Here is a 21,545-nt window from a genome sequence, read left to right on the forward strand (position 1 = left end):
ACAGTACCGCGGCCAATGAGAGATAAGAGCAGATGCCGAAGATTTATGTTTTAATGCTTAGGAAGAGCAGTTCAGTCCCATGGAGCAAAGAGCCGAATTGATGTTTCTTTTGACACGCATGGTCATGTTCCTCAGCTGACGTGCCAGTTGCATTGCTGGAGGGATTATGGCGCTCTGGCGCGCATTCTCACACATGGCGCTTATTTGGGCTCGGGCTCATCCTGTTTCCCTTGGCTTTATCTGCTCCTCGTTTATCTGATCCTGGCTCGGTGTAAACAGGTGGATGCTGAGTCGGCTGGGCTGGGGGTCGTCGCGGTTGAATGGCTCGAGTGTGTGCGTGGGGAGCGGACGGCGAGCCGAGAGCTACAGGTGCGCGTGCGGAGATTCGTGGGACTGATTACTGGTGGGGGTGGTGGCTGACTGATGTCACTTTGCGCGCACAGAGCACGGGGTGGCTGAAGTGTCCCGTGAGCTTCGCCCTGAAGAGAAGACCATCGTTGTATATTCCGGCGTGTTTCACGAGATGTCGCTTATTATGCTCCCGTCCATTAACTTTTCCTTGTCCAAGTCGTTCATCCATTTCAGAGTAGCCAGTATTTTGAACTTGGTGAGTGCTCTCAAATTTCCTGTCCCATCAGCATTGAACAAGGCCACCTTGGCAAGACCACCTTGGCAAGTCCTCGTCAAGGGTCTAATTGGGTTGTGGTGTACTTGCTGACGGGCTCTTCCTCCGTTTCTGTTTTTTGAGAGCACAAAGCTGTGGGTGCGTTCCTGTCGTTTTTGCCTTCTCTGTACTCAGGGGCTGTCCCGAAAATTGCCGAGCAGGTCATCCATGGAAGGGTGGCGACCTGTCCAGGATTGGCTAAAAGCGGAGCAGAAAATGAGCAGAGAGCTGGGCGATTTAAACCGCTGAGCAGTTCAGAGACCCTGAAGCAGGTGACGTCGGGTCATCTCGACTCTAAAGAGCCACTCGCTCAGTCTGCCCGTAGCCTCGGCCGGTTCTCCAAACTAAAAGGGCCGATTGCGACCGAATGGCCCTGATCAAGACAGAGCACACCCGGAGAATGCCGACGGAAAACGCCATGGCTCGATCTGGCCGCCTGTGTCGTTATGGATGGGCCGAGACCTGCATGGTGCGCGCACACACACACTCACACTCACACTCACACTCACTGCAGGAATGACCAAACAGCCTCCTCTTTATAAAGCCTTGCAGTGTTTCTTCCATTTCGTTTCAGCTCATCCTCGGGCGTCGGGGTTCACTCTGCACCCTCGTGCAACGAGGAGTTAAAGAGACGCGAGGCTGGCCTGACAGCCAAACCAAGGCAGCCTCTGCCATCTAGTGGCACGAATTGGCAACTGCAGAGGCAGGCAGGCGGGCAGGCAGGCCCGAGCCCAAATTTCACGGCCTTCTCGGCGTCCCCCCATTTGTCGCGCGAGGTGACCTCCCGTTTACTGGATTTGCCAGGTGACTTCCTGCCGTTCGACGCGTCCATCGCCTGAGTGCTTGGCAGACATGCGTTTAAAATATGAAGGCCAAATCATATCGGCCCCCAGTGGCACTGGAGAGACCAGCGTAAATGACACTCCTTCATAAATGACACTAAGTGGCAAAATGGGCAAATGGAGTTGAAATGAAGGCTCTGCTTTGCCCGCTTTTGTTAATGTCAAGTCGAGCGTTGGAGGCCCCCTCCTGACGAAGACAATGAGCTTTGAACGCTGTGCCACTTGCTGTGTGACCCTGGGCAAGTCTCCTCACCCGGCAGGGCTTTAGAAGTCACTTTGGATCTCAGTTATGAACATTATTTATTCACATTTATATCTGATAACTAATTCAACATAAAGCAGGTCCCCCACGCGACATACCTTGCCCAGCAGCTTATGGTGGTGGCGATAATGCGACACTGTCGCACACTAATGCCACCCTAGATGCCCGCCGGCCTAGTGAAGCTTTTCTTTAGATCTCTGCTCCGGCGCACTAAACAGACGGGCACGAAGGGCAGAGAGGTGGGTGGTCAGCCGCCGTTCAGCTCAAGTGACTCCCTGGCTTGTTGCAGTCGCTGCTGCTTGAGCGCCTGCAGCTTCTCAAAGTCCATCCTTGCGAGCTTCGTTTGAATCTCCCGAGGAACGTCGGGGATGACGAGACAGAGCACGAACTTGAGAGCGAGCAGGGCGTGCTCCACGGCCACGACGAGCAGGATGAGGTCAGCCTCGGCGTCGCGGTACGCCAGCCTGACCGGCGGGGACATCCCGATGAGCGCGCAGTTGGTGATGAGCGCCACGACGCTCATCGTTTCAAACGCCAGCTGCCAGACGCCGATGTTTGCCGCCGGCTCCAGGAAGGGTCTCTTGAAGTCCTTGCACATCTTGAAGGCGTCCGTGTACATCTCGGTCACGTTGTTGAGCACCGCAAAGAAAGCCGCCAAAGGGAAGACGCAGGAAAAGAAGCTGACGTAGCCGAAGAGCAGGAAGAGCTCCTGGTAGTCGTCGAAGGTGCCCGTGTAGGCCAACATGCTCCTCTCGAGCTCCACCTGCTCCAGCCAAGGCGCCCTCCTGTACGCTGGCAGGTCCCTCCTTTTCTTGTGGATTCTCTGCCTGTTCCTGGTCTGCAGCCAGTATGGCAGGAAGGCTTCGATGACCTGAGAGACGATCTGCGTGGTAATGAGGAGGGTGGCGAGGCTCTGCCTCAACAGCTTCAGGTCCTGCATCACAAAGGCGATGTAGAACAAGGAGGAGAAGCAGTTGAGGAAGTTGAAGACCAGCACCTTCACAATGAAATGGTTCTGGTAGGAGGACTCCAGCGCGTGGTTCTCCCACTCGGTCAGGACCTCTGCCGCAAAGCGGTTGATGCGGTTCATGATCTCGATGACGGTGGCATACGCGATGCCGGGCACGTAGAGGAGGAGGCCGCTCCAGGGTGACGGCCGCCTGCTGCTGTAGCTCTGCATCCAGAACTCCATCTCAAAGTAGACCATCATGATGCAGAGGGATACGTACAAGGAGAACAGCACAAAGGGCACGGAGACCAAGTAGATCTTCAGACTCCGCTGAACGTTGGAGTAAACCGGCTCAGTCCGGCCGGTCACGGGATTTCTGCCCAGCACCCCGTGGAACGCGGGTCTCGGCTCTTCGAATTCCAGCTGTCGGCTGAGGGTTCCCCACTTGTACGCCAGAGTGGCCGAGTAGCGCTTCCAGACCTCAAGAAACACCGTCGACCACACCAGGTTCAGGGTGGCGAAGATGACGTACTTGTCGTAGTCCTCCCAGGCAAACAAGTAGTAAAGCAGACCCACCAAGGCCTTTGGGAACAACGCCAAGGTGAAATACTGCAGGAAGGCAAAGTACATGGCGATCTCCTCCCCAAAGTAGTGGCGGATGTCATCGAGGGGCTGGAAGGTGGGCTTCAGCTTGCCATACCAGCACTCGGCCAGCTTCTTCAGGTCGTCCTTGTTGTGAAGGGGAAAGACCTGCGTCAGGAGGCCTCGGGCTTCCAGCCTCTGCAGGACCGACTTCCCCGGGTAGAGCCTGATGAGCGGGTAGCCGGGCACCATGGCTTCCTGTCTGGCCCGCAGGCTGTCCAGGGCGTGCTTAACGATGTACTGACACTCGGCGATGCTGAACAAGCAGCCGTCGTCGGCCAGCATCTTGAAGCTGCCCCTGTTCGAGCAGGTGAAGGCCCGCATCGAGCCATCCTTGCACTCCTTCACCAGGCCCGTCTCCTCCGCACCCAACAGCAGCCGCTTCTTGGAGGCCCCCACGAGGAGCAGGTTGGGACTGCTGTTGTCGAGGAGCTCCTGGCCTCGGGACACTGCCGTCACTTTGAGGTCGGCTCCTCCCTGCTCCTTCTTGTCCCGGATCTTTTTCACCAGCCACTGTATGGCCTCCTCCTTGGTGCTGCTGACGAGTTCGATGACCACCATCGGGGTGAACGGGAGGCTCAAGTCCTCGTTTCGCAGCTCTTCGTGGTATTTGGAGACCATCTTCTTTGAAGCTGCTGGGCTACTCCTCCACAAGCCAAAGGTGCACAGCTTAAGTGGGCAACGACGGGGAAGGCTGCCGTGGACGAGAGGAGCGACAGGACGCGAGTGGCACCCTCAGCCAAATCATTGACCTGAGCCGCAAAACGAGAGACACACGACCCGATGTCCAAGACTGTTACGCCCGGCTGGCCGCCCGGCAGCTGCCTTTATGCTGCACCCTCTGGCATGTCCTGTTCTGGCCCCGCCCCGAATGTTCCACTGCGGTGTGACAGGGTGGCGCTTTGGTACATCCCGGGCGGTCACTATGAGAGTGTGTGTGTGTGAAGTGCTGCAGAGAGACTGGAGGCGCACTGACGTGAAACCCAGCAGACCTCCCTTGGACTGCGATGTGCGGCCGAAGTTCTGCTCGCTGAGCTGGTGGCTCACATGGAGCTGGGCCATCCCTCGACTTGCGCTTGTTGGTGTTCGTCTCATAATTCTGATGACCATCAGAGAGTCACATCCAGCAGGAGGAGGAAGGGAAGGGCTGTCCCGTAGATGTCACTGGCTATCGCGTGACTGTCCCCTGTGGCACAGTAGAGCCAGTGAGCGCAGGATCTGGTAGGCTTTTAAATTCTAAATACGTTTGTCTTAGCACTCAGAAAACTGCAAAGGCCAGTGGGTTGGAGACCAACACACTGACCGGTGGATGGACAGATTGTCTCTCTCTCTCTCTCTCTCTCTCTCTCTCCAGGTGACTGAAATTCCAACGGCCATTTGTCACCATAGCCTGTGACATCTGGGCCTCAACAGCGTGTAGAAGGGGAGGAGGAGGAGGAGGACGTGTCACGTGAGGCCTGATAGTGAATGTCACCTGCCCTGAACACAGAGGAGGGAAGGGCTTGTGACAAGCGAGGACATCCCTCGCAGTCATGGTGGTCCCACACAGGCTGGCCAGCTCAACTCTACTCCAAGGAATGAGATGGAACAGGCCACGGGGGTCCGGGACAAGCACAGAGGGGCAGCTTCAGCAGCTCAAGCCCCGCCCCTTGTGCCAGGTACGATCTAATTGGTTGCTTGTTACAGGCGAGTGTTTATAAACACATATGCAAATAAAGTGATGAGTACTGGTGACTGATGTGTGTGCCCCCAGCTGGGCTTTGTGTGAGGATGCCAGCCACATGCCAGGCAGCTGGAATGGCTTTGCTTCACTGTGCTTCCAACACTCAAGAGGATGGCATCAAAGGGCATCATAAAGATGGTAGGGGCCCCTGAGGGTCCCATTTCGGCCTTCAGGTTTTGTAGTACCATTCAAACTCGGGCCTACTGGCGGAGCTCAAAGGTTTTCATTCTGCTTTCACCTGCCCAGGTAACACTTGGGATGCTCAAAGCGTTTGATGCCAGTTTAGTGTTGGCTGTAAATTGAGGCCACGTCACCCGAGTCAAAAGCTTTCCAGGGTGAGCCTGTGAAGTCCGACTCAGATATACATAGCGATGGCCAGAAATGGCTCGCTCATCTTCTGATTTTGTCAAGAAGTCATGGCAGTGGTGCTTAAGATGGCATCCAATAGGCAGATGTTGCTCTAAAGCCCACAAGCTGGCAGAACTTGTTTTTGCCCGCACTGGCAGTTCTTGTAAAATCGCTTTTCATGGTGCACGAGGGTTCAGGATCAAGAATGTTGATGCGCAAAAAAAGCAAAGCTGCTCAGGCGTCGTTGCGTCCTGAAGGTCTGAGTCACACAGGGCACTTCATGGAGGGGCACCATCCTCATCACGACTGGGGTGCCGTGTCTCTTCAGGAAATCCAACGTGATCAGCAGTCCTGGGCAGCAAGGTGTGAATATGATAAGAGAAATAAGAGGGGGCACCAATCGGTGTCCAGTCCATGTAGTGCCCCACCTGAGCTGCTGCCCACCAGGGTGCCCTCCGCATGGCGCTCCTCTCAGTTCGCTCATTGCAGGGGTCGACACCTGCACCACACGTGTAATGAAGGCATCTCTGGAGGGGTCCGGCGGGGGGCCGATGGCCTAAGAATGTCAGCGAGTGAACGAGCCCCAGCAGTTAACATCCCGTAATCACCTGCTGCTACGCCCCCTTATCGGCCCACCCTGCGGTACGAGTGGGGGGCCGCACTGCATGCTGTGCACCAATCAGGCAGCGGCTGAATTTCACTTGAAGAAACTCAGACATGGGCAGCAGACGGGACCCCCGCCGTCTTTCGCTCTGTGCTGCAGGACAAAGCGGTGGGCGCATGCGGTGTGTAGGCCACACGTGAGGCAGGCACACACTGTCACTTACCAAGGACACCAGGACACTTTGTGGCAGCACTTGGTTTATTTGCATAACACTGATTGATATTTTCCTCGATTTTTCATTTCCTTTATGATTTACAAATATTGCACCAATTCAACACTTCATTTCACAAAGACGACAGCCACTGACACAAGGAAACGCTGGCGAGGGCGAGGGGGCAGCACGGGCTTTTCACCCGCATGGTGGGCCTTTCCTTTGCCATAATGCCAACTGAGCCGCTCCTGAAGACTTACAAGTCCTGTGCTTAACATCTGACTGGCAAGAGGTTACCAGCTCACCCTGCAAGTCGGTGTCGTTTGGCTGCTGGTCACGAGTCCCGACTCCGACAAATCAAAGCAGGCCGGAGGAGGAGGAGGCCGCAGAGATGAAGAGTTCAATTCATTAAATTCAGCAAATGTAAACGGCCTTGACAATTAAAATAGAAGACATGGAATTAGATAAAGTTAAAAGTGCGCTTTGAAACAGCAGCTGGCACCTGCCTTGGCGTTGCCAAACACAGCGGCCCACTAAAAGTCTCAGTCTTAGACGGACGGACTGGGGACACCCGTCTGGCTAAAGAACACGCAGTGCCAACCAAAGACAAAATGTATCAAACAATTGGCAGGAAAACCCGTGGTAACGAGTGTGGTGTCCAGTGACCCTCAGAGACGGGCGTTTAGGGACAGGAAGGGTGCGACACACGTGGCATGACGTGTGCTTGACCGAGTCGTATGACGATGAATCTTTGAAGTAATGGAAGTTCGTTTGCTTTAATTATGTGAAAGGCGGCGTTTGTCCTGCTGGCACCTCACTTTTGTGCCACCTCGATGGGCTGCAGGAATAATTAGGGTCAAAAGGGCCTCCGTCACGGCAGCCATTCCTTCAAATTCCCATAAAGAAGTCAGAATAACTGGAGCACGAGACAAAAGGAGGCACGCTGGCATCGTGAAGAGGATTAGCACAAAAACGTCACACACTCCTACAGCCCCCGCCAGTGACAGGGTGACACGACGTGACGCCGCTGCTCCCCTGGTAGGTCACCAATCACTAGCAGCAGTGGCAACAGAAAGAGAGCAACAAAGGAAAAGCGGAGCACGCGGATCATTAGGGAGAAACACACACATGGCGACCACAAATTCTGTCGCGCTCCTCACGTGGGGTGGCACTAGAAAGTCACCCGAGTGGCATTTGAATGGACACGAGCTCCAAACCGGCAGAGCACAAGGACTTGATCCGTCTTTACTTTATATTCCGTCTTCTCTAATCAAAATGACGATTTGTCTTTGTGCTCACAGTAACGTCAAAGGGCAGAGAGGAGAGGAGAAGGAAGGCCTTGCCCGGCCATTCGGCAGCCATTTTGTTCACATTAACAGACACATCAGGCCAGAAGCTCAACAAAACCATTTCCTTCGTACGATAAGATCGCGGCAAGCTCCATCCTGCCCTACAAGCAACGCGGGGTTTGGTGGCAGGACTGGCCGGGAGAGGAAGTTCCTAATCAAAGCTGTGACATTCAAACGGCGTAGCAGCAGCTGAACATCGACGCGCTACATTCTTGATTTTGGAAGGACGCACAGAATCCCTAAAATCACACAAAACGTGCGTCAACACCAGCAAGCAGCGAAGAGGGACGGATTGCACAGAAGAGCTCCGCTCCGTTCCAACGTGCTTAACGGGACTCCTTCAGCGATGGTGACAGAGCTAATGGCCGGCCGCCCGCCCGCCCGCCACGTCTTCGCCCTCCAGCTGCTGCCTCCCCTTCTCTCGGCTGTTCATGTTGTTTTTCACCAACCCTCACGTCGCGCTTTAGGAGTTTATCGCATCTTGGAAGCCCCAGGCCTCCAGCACGGCTATCTGGAAGGTCTCAGAACACAGGGGCGGACTGTCAAATGTCGTGCAACGTGCCGTGCGTCCGTAGTTGAGGTCAGCGTCGATATACAGGGCATTGCCATCTCCTCCACCTAGGAGACAAAACAGTAAAAGAGAAAGAATTATTCAAGCACCGAGTGGGGGCTTTTCATAGGGAAGCTGGCCAAAGACCCTCCACAAAATACCACAGGGTGCCCAGCAATAAGCGCTCCGACTTTTCTATGCAAGGACGACGGCTTGACCTGCTGCTCTTGGCCAGGATGATCCCAGACTCAGCTCTACCTGGGCACCGACTACCTGGGAAAGCCGTTTCTCTGGTAAACGTAACACAACAGCTTCCAGAAATGGGCCACCATGCCAGCCTGCCTCTTCCATGGCACTGTCCCTGCATTCCAGGGGACACTGAAAACAGCATTAGCCAAAAGATCCGGGTGACACTCGGGGCACTCAGCATTTCTCATTTGCTCTCATCTGAATCTCGGGCCTTGGCACCCCAAAGATGGACCCAACCCCAACCACCGCGGCGACACGGCTGCCTTTCTCCTCCTCCTCCTCCTCTTTCAAATGAGCATCACCAGGTTAATCAAAGAGACTTCTGCTGCCTCTCTACCACATACAGTATCCCCAGGCAAACACTTGTATGACCTTGCTGAGAAATGCCCACGCGATGCCCGCCCTACCATGTCTTCCTAAGCCACTAAATGGTGTGCCAGAACCTCTTGGACAGCAGGCACCCATGTCATTTTCTGTAGCCTCAGCAAACTCCACCAACACGTGGTGTTTGACGTCTCCCGAGATGAAGATGGTGACGGGTGGGCTCATCCTCAGCAAAAGCACTTGCTGCTCTCATCACTGGGGCCTTTTGGGTCTGAGCAGCGGGCACTCGATTCACCTGAGCCAGCTCACCAACAACAAGTATGTCAGCTGACAGCTCAGCACCTTTACTCATCCATCACTGCCCTTTTGCCCACTCACCAGGGCATCAGATACACTCGTTGGCAGCCTTGTGTTTGAACTTGGTGTTCACAATGGACAATCCAACAAAAACGAGAAAACTAAACATGTATTTCTTGTAAAGCCCAAAATCACACGAGGAGTGCCACAATGGGCTTTACCAGGCCCTGTTTTTTTGTCACAGTACACCAGCCTTGATGCCCTCCCAAAAAAAAAAAAAAAAGACACCCGGGTAGGGAAAAAAATGGAAGAAATCTTGGGAAAGGGAGGGAGAGGGAGAGGGAGAGAGACCCCTTTTCAGGAAGGCTGGGTGTGCATTGGGTGTCAGGAACACAAGAAATCCTCAGTGACCCCAAGGGTTAGATGGGCAGGCTGCCCACTCCAGCCTCCTCCATCAAACAACAGTCAACGGTTCACCCTCAGCAACTTGGAATCACTTTGAGGCAAGTATGGCAGCCAGTCAGGGCCTAGCGGGGGTCCCTACATCCTCTCCTGGGGTGCCGCTCCAGAGGCAGAGTACAGGTGACTCTGTATCTCGCTGGCATTTTCAACCAACTCTGGTTCCTTCCCTGCCACATCCCAAGACCCAGCTGGCACTGCCAGGCCTCGATCTGTCCTCCTCCAGAATTGCACCTTGTAGGCCGAGAGTTCACTCGGTGGCTCCCTGGGACTTTGCTGAGCCGAGCACAGCCGGGCGCCATGAGTGACGCATGCATGAGACGCCTCTTGGTAAACGCCACTCCCACGCCAGCTTCTGCAAGCAAGTGGTTTGGGGATCCTGCTCCAGGCAAGCTTGTGTTTGATTTAATGACAACTGTCACACGTGTCATTCTTTGCCTGGCACCTCCACAGGTAACCCCGCCAGGAGGGTGCAGCTGCGGACAATGTTTTTCCGGTGGTGTCGGTGCCCCAAACAATAAGCCAAACCTGCCATTTCAGCTGAAACTTGAACTTCGCTCCGTTAAAACAACAATCAAACTAAACAGAACGTAAAACACAATCACCTCGTACTTCACAGCCGAGTGTATTTAACACGTGAGAGCCCAAGATGGGAATTACGCTCAGGGACCCTAATGAGACCAGCATCTCTGCTGTTTGTCATAAAGCACAAGAAGACAACTTTCAACTCACCAACGAGAATGAAGTCCAAACTCCCAGCCATGAACATGGAGGCCGTCTTTGAAGACAAGTTGAAGTGACGCGTAGCTAAAAACGGAGAAAGTCGGCTGGAAGGATCGTCTTGGCTCTCGCTGGTACTGTTTGTGGTCAACGTGCTGGCAGTCTGTGACGAATCAGGGGCAGCGGGCGCCGACGCCAGCTCAGGGTGCTTAATCACCACCCACTCGTACCGCTCCATCTCTGGTTTGAGCTTTTAAGAAAAATGTAAAAATGTGTCATTTGTGTGCCGGTGACATTCAAGTGCCCCTTCTTGCTGTCCTTAACTTAGCTATGTGACAGAAGTGAAGCAGTGGATGAGTGAAAACCACAAGTCCTCGGGTGACAATTTCACAAACCCTTCAGACTCCAGAAATTTAGTTTGGCCAAAAACAAAAAGTTAATGGCCTCAAGTAGACGACTCGTTCACCCGACTGTGCCCGCCGCCGCTGTGAGTCACTGTCTGCAGACGAGCCCATTGGGGAGCCTCAGCGCCCGCTCAGTTTGTGTTCCTTTGGACAAGATTTCTGGATTTTTTTTACCAGCCTAACCAGCCCAAGCGCGACGATTCCTTGACATCACTGGCCTGTGGCATTCGACTGCTGACAACCCAAACACATCTGACCATCCCTTCTGTCTCCACTACTTCATTTGCTTCCAGTCCCATTTCGAGTCCTTTATTCCATGTATGCCAACCTAAACAGCTTGACACGCGCCAGGGTGCAGACGGAGGGCAGAGCCTTTCACTAAACGCCCGTCAGTGTCAGCCATGTCTTTAAATGACGCCGCTCCACTGCGCACTCTGCAGGCCGTTGCACTCATCTTTGTTTCTCATTCTCTTCTGCTTTTTGGTGTCCTGTGGTGGCACCTGACCTCACTGCACCTCTCCTGGATGGTGTGGCACATTTAGGCAGGTCACTGGCATTTGCCTGTGCCAAGGGAGGCTGCTTGGCCAGAACAGGTCTGTGTGCGCAGGAATTTGGTTTTCCTGATATCCACTGCCTTTTAACTTTCGGGTCTTACTGCTTCTATTCAGACACGTTAAGAAGCTACTTACGCCGTTTCTAAACTCTGCCCGTAGGTCAGTATCTGATATCTGTGCCCAGCAAACACCATCGACTGCTTACACTGACAAATCTTGTCTGAATTGCAGATATTTTACATGCGTGAACACATCTCTTAGAAACAGTTCTATTCTCAGAGTCATTTTTGAACAAAATAATTCAATCTTTCAGTTCATGTAATCTTATGATAATAAAACTCACCCTGAACACAAAGCACTCCCCGGTGCCAAAAAAGCTCAGCTTGTTTCCAGCGGTGCGCTCGGCCCAGTCAGTGGATAAGTAAGCACCGCACACCTGGAAAACACGGACAGACGATTACAAAGGAAAGACAAATAAGTGTACAATGCTAAAGAGTCCAAAAATGGGACGCCTGGACGCAAACGCTTTGGCACAGCAAACTCCTTCACGGCTCACATGTTTGTCATCAAGTTAGGCCAAGCTGGCGCTTCTGATTATGAGGAGGTGAGGGGCACAAGCAGCCAAAGAGAGCCTTCGGAGCACCAGGGGACCTGAAACGGTGCCACAATTAGCGACACTTCATCAGCCAATCCATTGTTTCCAGGAATTCAGGCTCAATAAGGCCACAGGCCAAAACAAATGATGAGAAATGAGTTGATGGCTTTACTGTAAACTGGAGGAGAGATCAATTAAGCATCAAAATGAAACAACTGGGCGACAGGAGCAAATCGTGACAGTGACACCAGCCGGACGTCTTGCCACTTGTCACTGCGGTCTGCCTGAAGAACCAAACTTCTGCAGATTTTTCTCCCATTTTAATTTCTAGGAAATGATCCTTCTGAGAAGAAACCGACCGCGTTTGGCTCTCTGTGTACACATCACAGTGCCCTGCTCCTCAGAAAACACGTCCCTTAATGTAAAGGGCGACTTGGAAAACAAATCGCCAGACAGAACGCCAAGGCTGTGCCGTCTCTCCTCGCATACTGCAGCCACTCCGCACCAGTTGTCTGGGTTCTTCTCATTAATTGTTCAGTAAGATTTTGGCCGAAAAAGGCCACTGGCGGTCCATGAAGGATCGTTACATCCTACTGGTGTCCTCGCCTCGTTTGATTGCTCGTTCTGTGCCAGGGCCACCGGCCTGGCACACCAACTCTTAGCAGTCAAGTTAAGTGGGCCGACATACTCAGCAAGAAAATAAGAAGCTCACTGAAGACATTTCCTTGGTTATCGACAAACCAAAATGAATTGAAAATCGTGCAGGGAGAGGCCCGAGGGTGAAGGAGTGTTTACTGGGGGGCGCCTTGCCCTTCCTGTGGCCCCTGGCCTGTGCACATTTCTGATGCCAGCCAGCAAGCCCGCCAGCGACACACATGAGGAGCGTTATCTTACAGCACACACACGACATGAGCGAGTCTGATGTGGCACAAGATGATTAAATGACAGACGCCAAACTTACCTCGCCCTCAGTAGTCTTAATCAGAAGCAAGGTGGGCTCATTGCCTTGGCACTGCGCATAAAATCTGGGAAGAGAGTTTGTAAAACGCATTAAAGGTCTGCAATGCAGGGGTCCACAACTGGTCACATGATCATCGTGAATGTGCACGAGAGACTACAATCCATTCATGAATCTGAGCATCCTGGTGCCAAGCTTGATGCCACCTGCGCCTTGTGCTGCTCAGAGTCACAATCCATTGATGGGGAGCCACAGTTGTTCATAGATTTTAGTTTAAAAGCACTGAACAAAAAGACAAACTACAAAGCAAAAGTGTTTGCCTGCTAAGCTCCTCTCTTGTGTTAAGGAAGGAAGAAAATGGCGTACTAAAAAAAAACAAACCCCCAAACCTGCCAGGTAACGGCAAAGATCAAGAGGTTTAAAGCACTGGCAGAATACAGAAAGACGCCATCTTTCACCGAGACCACCCACAGCTGTGCAGAACAGAAGGCCTGAAGTGCATCACCGCCTCCTCGCAGTCACAGAGACCCCATTTGTTTACGACCCTTTAAACAAATCGGCCCAAATGACAAGGTGACCACAGAGAGCTTACCCGCAGCACCCTAACGCCACCCGCCTGAAGCCGAGACAGGAATCGGATCTCCTCGCCTGCCTGTTCTTGTGGAGCAAATCACGGAAAGGTCTGCGGCTGGAGCTCCTTTAATGGAGTTCACTTTCAGACAGGTGAAAGCAAAGACAAGGCAACAGCTGGGCAGGAATATCGAAACATGGAGGTCTGCCAACCCTCAGAACAGACACCAAATCACACGACGCCTACAGTTGGCATGGAGCTCACACAAAACCGTAACAGGAAAGCAACTGGGAGAGTCAGTCAGGCGCTGAGGCGGTTAAGGATGCGCCAAATAAGTAAAAGGACCGCCAGTGCACGGGGTCAACGGTCAAGTGGACACCCCCCATTGTGATGGAATATCGACACTCGACGCTACTGGGGATCGATTTCCTTCTCGCACTCCAATCTTCAAATTAAAGAAAATCTCAGGACGAGCTAAGCAAACATTTTAAAAAAGCAAACATTTTAAAACGCACACGACTTTCAAATGTGCTCTCGTAAAACGCTAAAAACCGTGACACAGGCCTACATGCCAATCAACGCCCGAGCTACGAGGCCGCAGCTTTCAGCGCACAAAACGTCTGAGAAACAACACAACATTGGGGCTTCTCGTCTGTCTGGAGGGCCCCGGGCTCGTCTCGCTGCTTATCTCTCGTGCCAGCCGTGGTTTGCTGCTTACTGGCTGATGCGTTTGTGACGTCACGCCAAGAACACAAAGCCCACCTGCCACTGTGTGCGGGGCCCCTCTTGGTGAAGTTCGCTGCTCAGCGTCGCCCCACTACGACCACCAGCTTTAAACTCAGCTTTACTCGGTTGTTTTAAAAAAGGAACACAATTAATAAAACGCATCGACAAGTTTATTATTATTTAGGACAAAGCTGACTGCCAAAGGATGAGACTGGTAGAAACGGTGCCCACACTTACCTGGTGAGACTGCAGCCATGCTCAGACGTGGTGAAGAGCAGCTGAGGCTGGCACAATGCAAACCGTTCTGGAACCCAAGACCAGATATTCCGCATCTCCTTTGAGCTTACGATGTCCGAATGAAAGTTGTCTGCATCTACGGCCAGGTGGACATTCTGTCTGTTCGGGAAGACGAAACAAAGAAACAAATAAGGATCAGCAACGACCAAACCCGCAGGTTCTGAAGGCAAAACTGGCACAAGAATCATCAAGCATGCCAGAAATACCCAGCAATGTGTAGGCCAGCCATCTGCTTGAAACAACATCTACAGGCACCGATGGCCATCAGCTCTGCGCTCAGGCTACTCGGCCGCAGGCCTTTCAGAGCTTCCAGCCACCACTAGCTGACCAAGCGGCAGTAACGGGCAGACGCACATCTAGCGAAATAACACGGACATGTTTGACGACTGGAATTCTCAAAGATTTTCATAAATAAACAGTAACAGTATAGCATATATAATAAAAATAAATAGGATAGGAAGCTAATCAAGGACTTTGTTAAATGGGGCGACTCAAACCACCTGCACCTGAACACCAGCAAGACCAAGGAGCTGGTGGTGGATTTTAGGAGGTCCAGGACCCTCATGGACCCCGTGATCATCAGAGGTGACTGTGCAGAGGGTACAGACCCATAAATACCTGGGAGTGCAGCTGGATGACAAACTGGACTGGACTGCCAACACTGATGCCCTGTGCAAGAGAGGGCAGAGCCGACTATACTTCATTAGAAGGTTGGCGTCCTTCAACATCTGCAATAAGATGCTGCAGATGTTCTACCAGACGGTTGTGGCGAGCGCCATCTTCTACGTGGTGGTGTGCTGGGAAGGCAGCGTAAAGAAGAGGGACAAACTGGTGAGGAAGGCAGGCTCTACTGTGGGCATGGAGCTGGGCAGTCTGACATCCGTGGCAGAGCGACGGGCACTGAGCAGACTCCTGCCAATCATGGAGAATCCACTGAACAGGATCATCTCCAGACAGAGGAGCAGCTTCAGAGACAGACTGACAGACGGAGGAGACCCCACACTATGCGACTCGGGGGGTAAACGTCATTATTATACATTAAAGTTATCGTCTGTCTGTTCTACCTGCCTGGCACTCGCCACCTTACACTTTTTAGCTTGCACTGCGTTTTGTTCACTCTTTAATTAATATTGTTCTTACCAGGGTGCTGCTGCGGGAGTGTGGGAATTTCCCCCTGGGAAATCTATCTATTATATAGCGCCTTTCACTCTATCTATCTAAATCAGCTCGATAAAACAAATGATTTTTTCATAAGCAGAAAAGAGCGAGCCCCTGAACGTAATGCATTCCCAACGTTTCATTTTCACATTTTCTGAGCCTTTATTACGGATGATATTCACACTTTCCAAGTCTTTTGTCCTACAGGGTTGTTCTGCTATGCTTTCCGATGTCCGCCCTCCCTGTGCAAGATGGAACTTAACGGAAATGTAAAACATGGCGATGGCATTCCCTTGGTTCTTAGCATGAGAACACGGCAGATCTCACTGTCTTCAAATGATAAAACGAACAAAACATCTGCCAAGAGGCACCCTGCGACACCGGTTAGTCTGGTGGCAAGGTCTGTCGAAAGGGGCACAGTAGGTAAATGAGCGGCCATCTCATATCGTAAGCCAAGTTGGCATTGGGGCGACGTCTCCTTACTAAGTGGGCCTCAAGCCGCCGCAGCTCAGATGCCTGCTAATGAATTCAAAGGCACCAGAGACGGATTTAATCGCGGAGCACACAGCCCACGTCCCATTTTCAAATTCCTTCCAGTCTTGTGTCTCCACCATTTATTAGGCCGTTTCTCGACTCCAGTCCATCCACTTGTAGTGAAGGCCTCGTTTCTGCACATCGCTTGGCCCGTCCTGTCCAATCCATCATCGCCTCAAGATGTCAAACATCCTGCTCACCACCGGACCCAGCAGCGCGTCCCGGCGGATCATCAGTGGCATCTCTGCGTGTTTGGGACGTTTCTGCAGATACTTTCAACTTAACTCCGTTCTGTCGGGGCAAACAATGGTCAGCATGACATACTGTGCCCCGTTTTTTTTAGCTTTTAACAATATTTTACATTTGTTATAAAGTTTACGTGTTTAAAACGCAGGAGGCTACCAAATACAAGAATGGCGTAAGCAGGAAAACACAAAAAGAACGGGCAGCACCTCTTCTGCTTCACTGTGATGCCTTTCTGCTGCAAAGATTTCTCGTTCGCCATCTGCAAGAGCCGGATTTCTTTACGGCTGAAGAGCCGAATAGCGAAAGCTTTCTCCAGCAGTTTCTGGGACGTCACAAAGTTGCCGATTCCCTGCACAAAAGTATGGATGTCCTGCTTCAGGTCTCCAGAAGTTTCAAGCTGATGGGCTCGGACCTTACGGAAGAATTTCAGGATGGCCAGGGCCACTCTATAGAGCACCTTGTAGCCCTCCACAAAGAACACGTCCAGAACTCTGGCCGCGTAGGGCAGAGGCAAGTCCCCGAAAATCCAGCGCAGCCAGTCGGAGTACACATCCAGGACGTCCTGGGACGAGGCCACCACGAGCTTGTGAACACGGGGACAGTATTTGCTGACAAGGTCTCCGAAGGTCATGTTGGAAGACTCGTATGCCAGGAAAGTCTGGTCCAGCAGCCTGCGGCCGGGGTCATTGCAGGCCAGCAGGCGACAGACCATCTCGAAACACTCGGCTTCATCCTTGCTAAAATGCAGAAGCAAAGCGATGATGCTGGGCAGCACAGGGCAATAGGAGATGTCGGGGAACTGATTGGCGATGCAGGTGGCGATCTTGCGCACCGCGCCCGTCCCGTCACTGTTCAGGCAATACGAGGGCACTTGGCCGCCGTCCACAAAGTCCGGCAGGGGCAAAGAGCAGGCGCTGCGTCTCCTCCCAACTCTGTCGGCTATATCTCGATAGACGTCTGCATCGGGCGTCACCGTGCGGCAGGGCACGTCTCTGATCAGCTGTTGGTACACCTGGGACCGCGTGCCATGGTTCTGCGACCAGAGTCCCTGTCTGGCAAACTGCTTGAGGTCCCGTAAGTCCGTGCAGGACAGGTGGCTGGGGCCGCTGCTGTGCGCCAGCTCGCCCATCTTCTCCCAGTCCACGAAGCGCCCGTATTCACTCTCGGCCATTGTAGCAGTGCAGGAACGGCACGGGGTCAAGCTGACAGCTTCTGGTCCGGACCTCTAAAAGAAGAAGACAAAATGAAAGGAGATTAGGCCAACCCCAGAAATGCACGGCTTGCACCCTGGTCACCCAATTCTCAGACGGGGGGCAATGACGACGACGGAGAGGTGAGCCTGGCTGGAAAGCGAATTATTCCGAGAGCGCTGGCACCTTCTCAACGGGCACTACAGGCGGGTTGCTGCACAAATTGTTTTCTTTGCGGGCCGCAGACAGACGTTAGGCCAGGAGGCAGCTGACCACGGACGGTGTCTGTCATGGCGGCGCGGTGCTCGCAGTCCTGTGCCAGGCAGAGTCTGCCAGTTCTCAGCAGGTCGGCGGCCCACTGTGCATGCCCGTCCAGGGCTGCCATCCCCCAGACCTCAACTGGACAAAGAGGTTGGTGCCACCTAGTGGAGAAGTGTGAACAGAACTTACACACCAACATGGCGGCCTAATCTGAATTCTTCAAATGCACAAAGTTAGGTGGTGGGACTTGTCGTTGACTTTAAGGGTCTGTGCGTGGAACTCATTTTAACCCTTCGTGACTTCTCTTAGTACACAGCTCTGTGTGGCAGAGGGGGCACCGCGACCATCTCGGCGTTTCACTCAATGAACTCCTCGCCTCGGGAAATTACACGAAAGCTGCTGTTGAATAAAAAAGGGCCCGGTGACGCAGAATAGGGCATGTGCTGCCAACAAGGACTGCGACTGCACACAGAAATGAACCCTAAGCCTAACCCTTTACCCCACGGTGAAGCAGGCCTGCTGGGCAGAGTCTTACAAACAAGACTGATGGGCACTCCCTGGGCATAAAAGCAAATAAAGATTTGGCCAAAAGGAATAAATATGGGGTGGCACGGTGCCACAGTGGGTAGGCAGTTAGGAGACCTGTCTGGGTTCACTTCCCGTGTCCTCCCACAGTCCAAAGACATGCAGGTTCGGTGCATTGGCCACCCTAAATTGTCCCGTGTGTGTGTGTCTCTTGTGGTGGGCTGGCGCCCTGCCCGGGGTTTGTTTCCTGCCTTGCGCCCGGTGTTGGCTCCAGCAGACCCCCGTGACCCTGTACTTAGGATATAGCGGGTTAGATAATGGATGGAATAAATACGCAAACAGACATAAGGGCGACTCAGGTGAGCGAAAGCCTGCTTGCTTCTGGAGGAAGCCCACGTTGCCTAGCTTGACAGTAACGTCACGGGCCCGCCGTCCCTACGTCACACGTGGGATACCAATAAAGCGCGATGTCCATTTCAGGTGACTTCAAGTGCAGCATAGCAGTAGGCACCCGGAGTTGTAGCACGTGTGCCCGTGAGCAGCGCCACCTCAGATCAACTTCTTCATCAGAATAAGGCTGCGTCCTGCGTGGCTTACAAAGGTCCACAATAAACGGCCATAAAGCTAAACACTCGGCTAAGTCCAGTGGCTTCTTCAGGGAAGAGATGTCAAGTGTCTGTGGGACGACTGGGAGTGCGCGATTCACAGCAGACGTCTGCCACCACCAGGAAGTCGACGTCCGCGGCTCGGCGACTCCTCCGGGTGCCGTGTTGACTACAGGAGTCTTCTGAGAGAGCAGTCATAAAAATGAGAGCAAGTGGACCTGAACCAGAACAAAAGCAGACGGGCACCTGTGATGTCAACATTTTATACTGCGGACCAAGAATGGCTGGCGAAGAGTGAAAGCACTCAGTGAATTACAAAGCGCATTAGTCAGCAACACGCCGAGCACTCAACTGTGGCCTTACAGCACAAAGCGGTGCTTTACTTTAATGAGCCGTTACGCTAACAAGAGCTTTAGCGGTGCTAAGGCGGCACACTCATCTGCGGAGAACAGCCTGGGCTCCCGTCTTCCATCACAAACCCTCAGAGGTGAACTGCATGTGAAGGAAAAAGGAAGACAAAGAGAACAGAGAGCGTGACACAAAGGTGACAAACACAGGAGAACGCAGCCAGACGAGCGACTCGCTGGTACAACTGGGCACTTTCCATATGTAACTGTATTCAATAAATGTGCATGCATGGTACAGTTTTGCCTTGTCAAACGCCATGCCACCAAAACGACTAAAAGGTGGCCGTACACATTCGAGAGACCTGCGTGCCACAACAAAGGCAACACAACGGTCACTTTTTCCTTTTGTCACTCCACAGCCCTGGTAAAGTGACCTGAACTTTATTTATTTTTGAACAGATTTTTTAGGGTACACCATTTGATCGTTTCTGTCACCTCATTTTGGGACGCAGACTTTGTCATAAAACCCACAGAAATGATGTCACCTGAAACTCGACCCCTGTACCCCCCAAACGGCCTTTAAAATGAAGTCACTTCACAAACTACTACAGGATGAATGAAGACGTGGGGCATCCGTACACAGGGCGAGGGGGACTAACTTATCTGACGGTGGTCGTCTGTGCTTTACCAGGAAGACCAGCTTAGCCATCAAATACAGGAGCTCATTTACCAGAACCCTAGAATAGCCAGGGCCCGCAACTCCGAGTGCCTCCAAAATCAAAAGTCACTCGACTGTGTCGGCCACCTGATCTGATAAGAGAGCAGGCAGAACACGCGAAGGACACCACGACGACAGCCGTGCCCACCTCGCCCCCCCTTGCACTTTGGCATCGAGACCTTGAGGAGGCATCGGCTTGTCTCGAGCAGAAAGTGTCGCCCGAGGAAACGTCAAGTGGCGGGGAGGAGCGGCCGCCGGCTCGTCGTGTTTGCGAAACAATCTTATCTTTAGGGAGATTTGCTAAAGGAAATTCACTCATTACGGCAACGCTTGGTGCCAAACACTCTGCCAGCTCAGTCGACCAAAGGCGGACGTCTCCGGGAATGGCGACTTGAACTTACATAAGACTTAATGACTACGGCTACCCACCGCGTCACGAACACTAAAGCTGACAAGTCCGAGCTACTCGACCTGCGGTACTGCGTTCGTGTTCGGTACACCCGGCCACTCTGAAGGGGGCTGCGGCTTGCTGCCTTTTCCCGACATTCCACGACATGTTCACAACACAACGTCACCCATTGTGTAGATGTTCACTGACAAAAATGAGGAGGTCTAAAAACGATGATAACCCTTTAAAAAGCCCTACCTGCTGTGCTAGTTTCTCGATCTAAGCCGCGGCTCTACACGTACGAAGCAAGTCAGCCGCCATGACGCACGCAGACGCGCGCTCGCCTCGCTTCAGTTCACTACATTCTTCGAGCGGACCTCCCCTGAGCATGCGCAGTAGGTAGGAGCGCGAGCACGCGCCTCTGCGGCTATGGCTCAGCTCGAGTAAGATGGACTTTTGCAGAAAGATTCGTAATGTTCAAGAGACAGATTTGGGTTGGTTTTGTTCTTTCTAGTCATAAAAAGATGCTCTCATTTTTCTTTGTTCGGTGCAGTGTTTTTCTAATAAAGGTTAAATCGCAAAAAACGGTTAAACAATTGAAGTTGAGAAACCTTTGCTCTCACTAAACAGAGAAAAGCCAAGCAAAATGACACCTTTTATTGGCTAACTAAAAAGATTACAATATGCAGGCTTTCGAGGCAACTCAGCAGGCATGTGTGCTTTTAATAACTTACTGTTTTAAGGGCAAAAAATACAGAAGAACAGGTGTGTGCAGATGGGGCACTTAAACCTTAAAAAGCAGAGCCACCACACCTAGCAGCTGAAAAGGTTATATATTGGGTTTAAATTTTATCTTTTAAAATGAATGAGTATAATTCTCTCTTAAATCTCTCTTCGTAACTTTAAAGCATGTAATTCAAACATAAATAAGTAAAATGGCAGCAATGTTTCAGGGGGTCAAAGCTCGCCTCTCTCCACTGGAATCCACACCCTGCTCCACTTCATGTCTGACTCGAGTTTCACGAGACGTGGGTTTGCTTCCCAGGTCCTCCCCATGTCTGTGTGAAGTTGGCATGTCCTCCGTTGGCATGTCCTCCCCGTGTCTGCGTGGAGTTGGCATGTCCTCCCCATGTCTGTGTGAAGTTGGCATGTCCTCCGTTGGCATGTCCTCCCTGTGTCTGTGTGGAGTTGGCATGTCCTCCCTGTGTCTGTGTGGAGTTGGCATGTCCTCCCCGTGTCTGTGTGAAGTTGGCATGTCCTCCCCGTGTCTGTGTG

At 52.5% G+C, this 21,545-nt stretch overlaps 2 protein-coding genes across 2 annotated transcripts; both read right to left on the reverse strand.

Annotated features, from left to right (window-relative positions):
* Positions 1-1,829: 1,829 nt before the first annotated feature.
* On the reverse strand, positions 1,830-6,214 carry LOC120543252 (anoctamin-10-like). Its single transcript, XM_039776234.1, has one exon. The coding sequence runs from the start codon at positions 3,978-3,980 to the stop codon at positions 2,016-2,018; it is 1,965 nt and encodes a 654-aa protein (XP_039632168.1). The 5' UTR covers positions 3,981-6,214; the 3' UTR covers positions 1,830-2,015.
* A 64-nt stretch (positions 6,215-6,278) lies between these two features.
* On the reverse strand, positions 6,279-21,507 carry tbc1d24 (TBC1 domain family, member 24). The gene is made up of 7 exons (XM_039776236.1): positions 20,529-21,507; positions 16,443-17,461; positions 14,239-14,397; positions 12,708-12,771; positions 11,495-11,587; positions 10,206-10,443; positions 6,279-8,212 (listed from the first exon to the last, which is right to left on the reverse strand). The coding sequence occupies exons 2-7, from the start codon at positions 17,405-17,407 to the stop codon at positions 8,058-8,060; spliced, it is 1,674 nt and encodes a 557-aa protein (XP_039632170.1). The 5' UTR covers positions 17,408-17,461; positions 20,529-21,507; the 3' UTR covers positions 6,279-8,057.
* Between the last annotated feature and the right edge of the window lie 38 nt (positions 21,508-21,545).

Source organism: Polypterus senegalus, chromosome 13, assembly GCF_016835505.1.
Source record: "Polypterus senegalus isolate Bchr_013 chromosome 13, ASM1683550v1, whole genome shotgun sequence".
NCBI lineage: Eukaryota > Metazoa > Chordata > Cladistia > Polypteriformes > Polypteridae > Polypterus > Polypterus senegalus.

Excerpts from the sequence above, each read along its gene's own strand:
- LOC120543252 (XM_039776234.1), bottom strand. The coding sequence starts at position 3,980 with ATGGTCTCCAAATACCACGAAGAGCTGCGAAACGAGGACTTGAGCCTC.
- tbc1d24 (XM_039776236.1), bottom strand. The coding sequence starts at position 17,407 with ATGGCCGAGAGTGAATACGGGCGCTTCGTGGACTGGGAGAAGATGGGC. Across the intron at positions 14,398-16,442 it reads ATCACAGTGAAGCAGAAGAG|ACAGAATGTCCACCTGGCCG; the intron begins GTGCTGCCCGTT and ends CTTCCCGAACAG. Across the intron at positions 12,772-14,238 it reads CATGGCTGCAGTCTCACCAG|ATTTTATGCGCAGTGCCAAG; the intron begins GTAAGTGTGGGC and ends CTCTCTTCCCAG.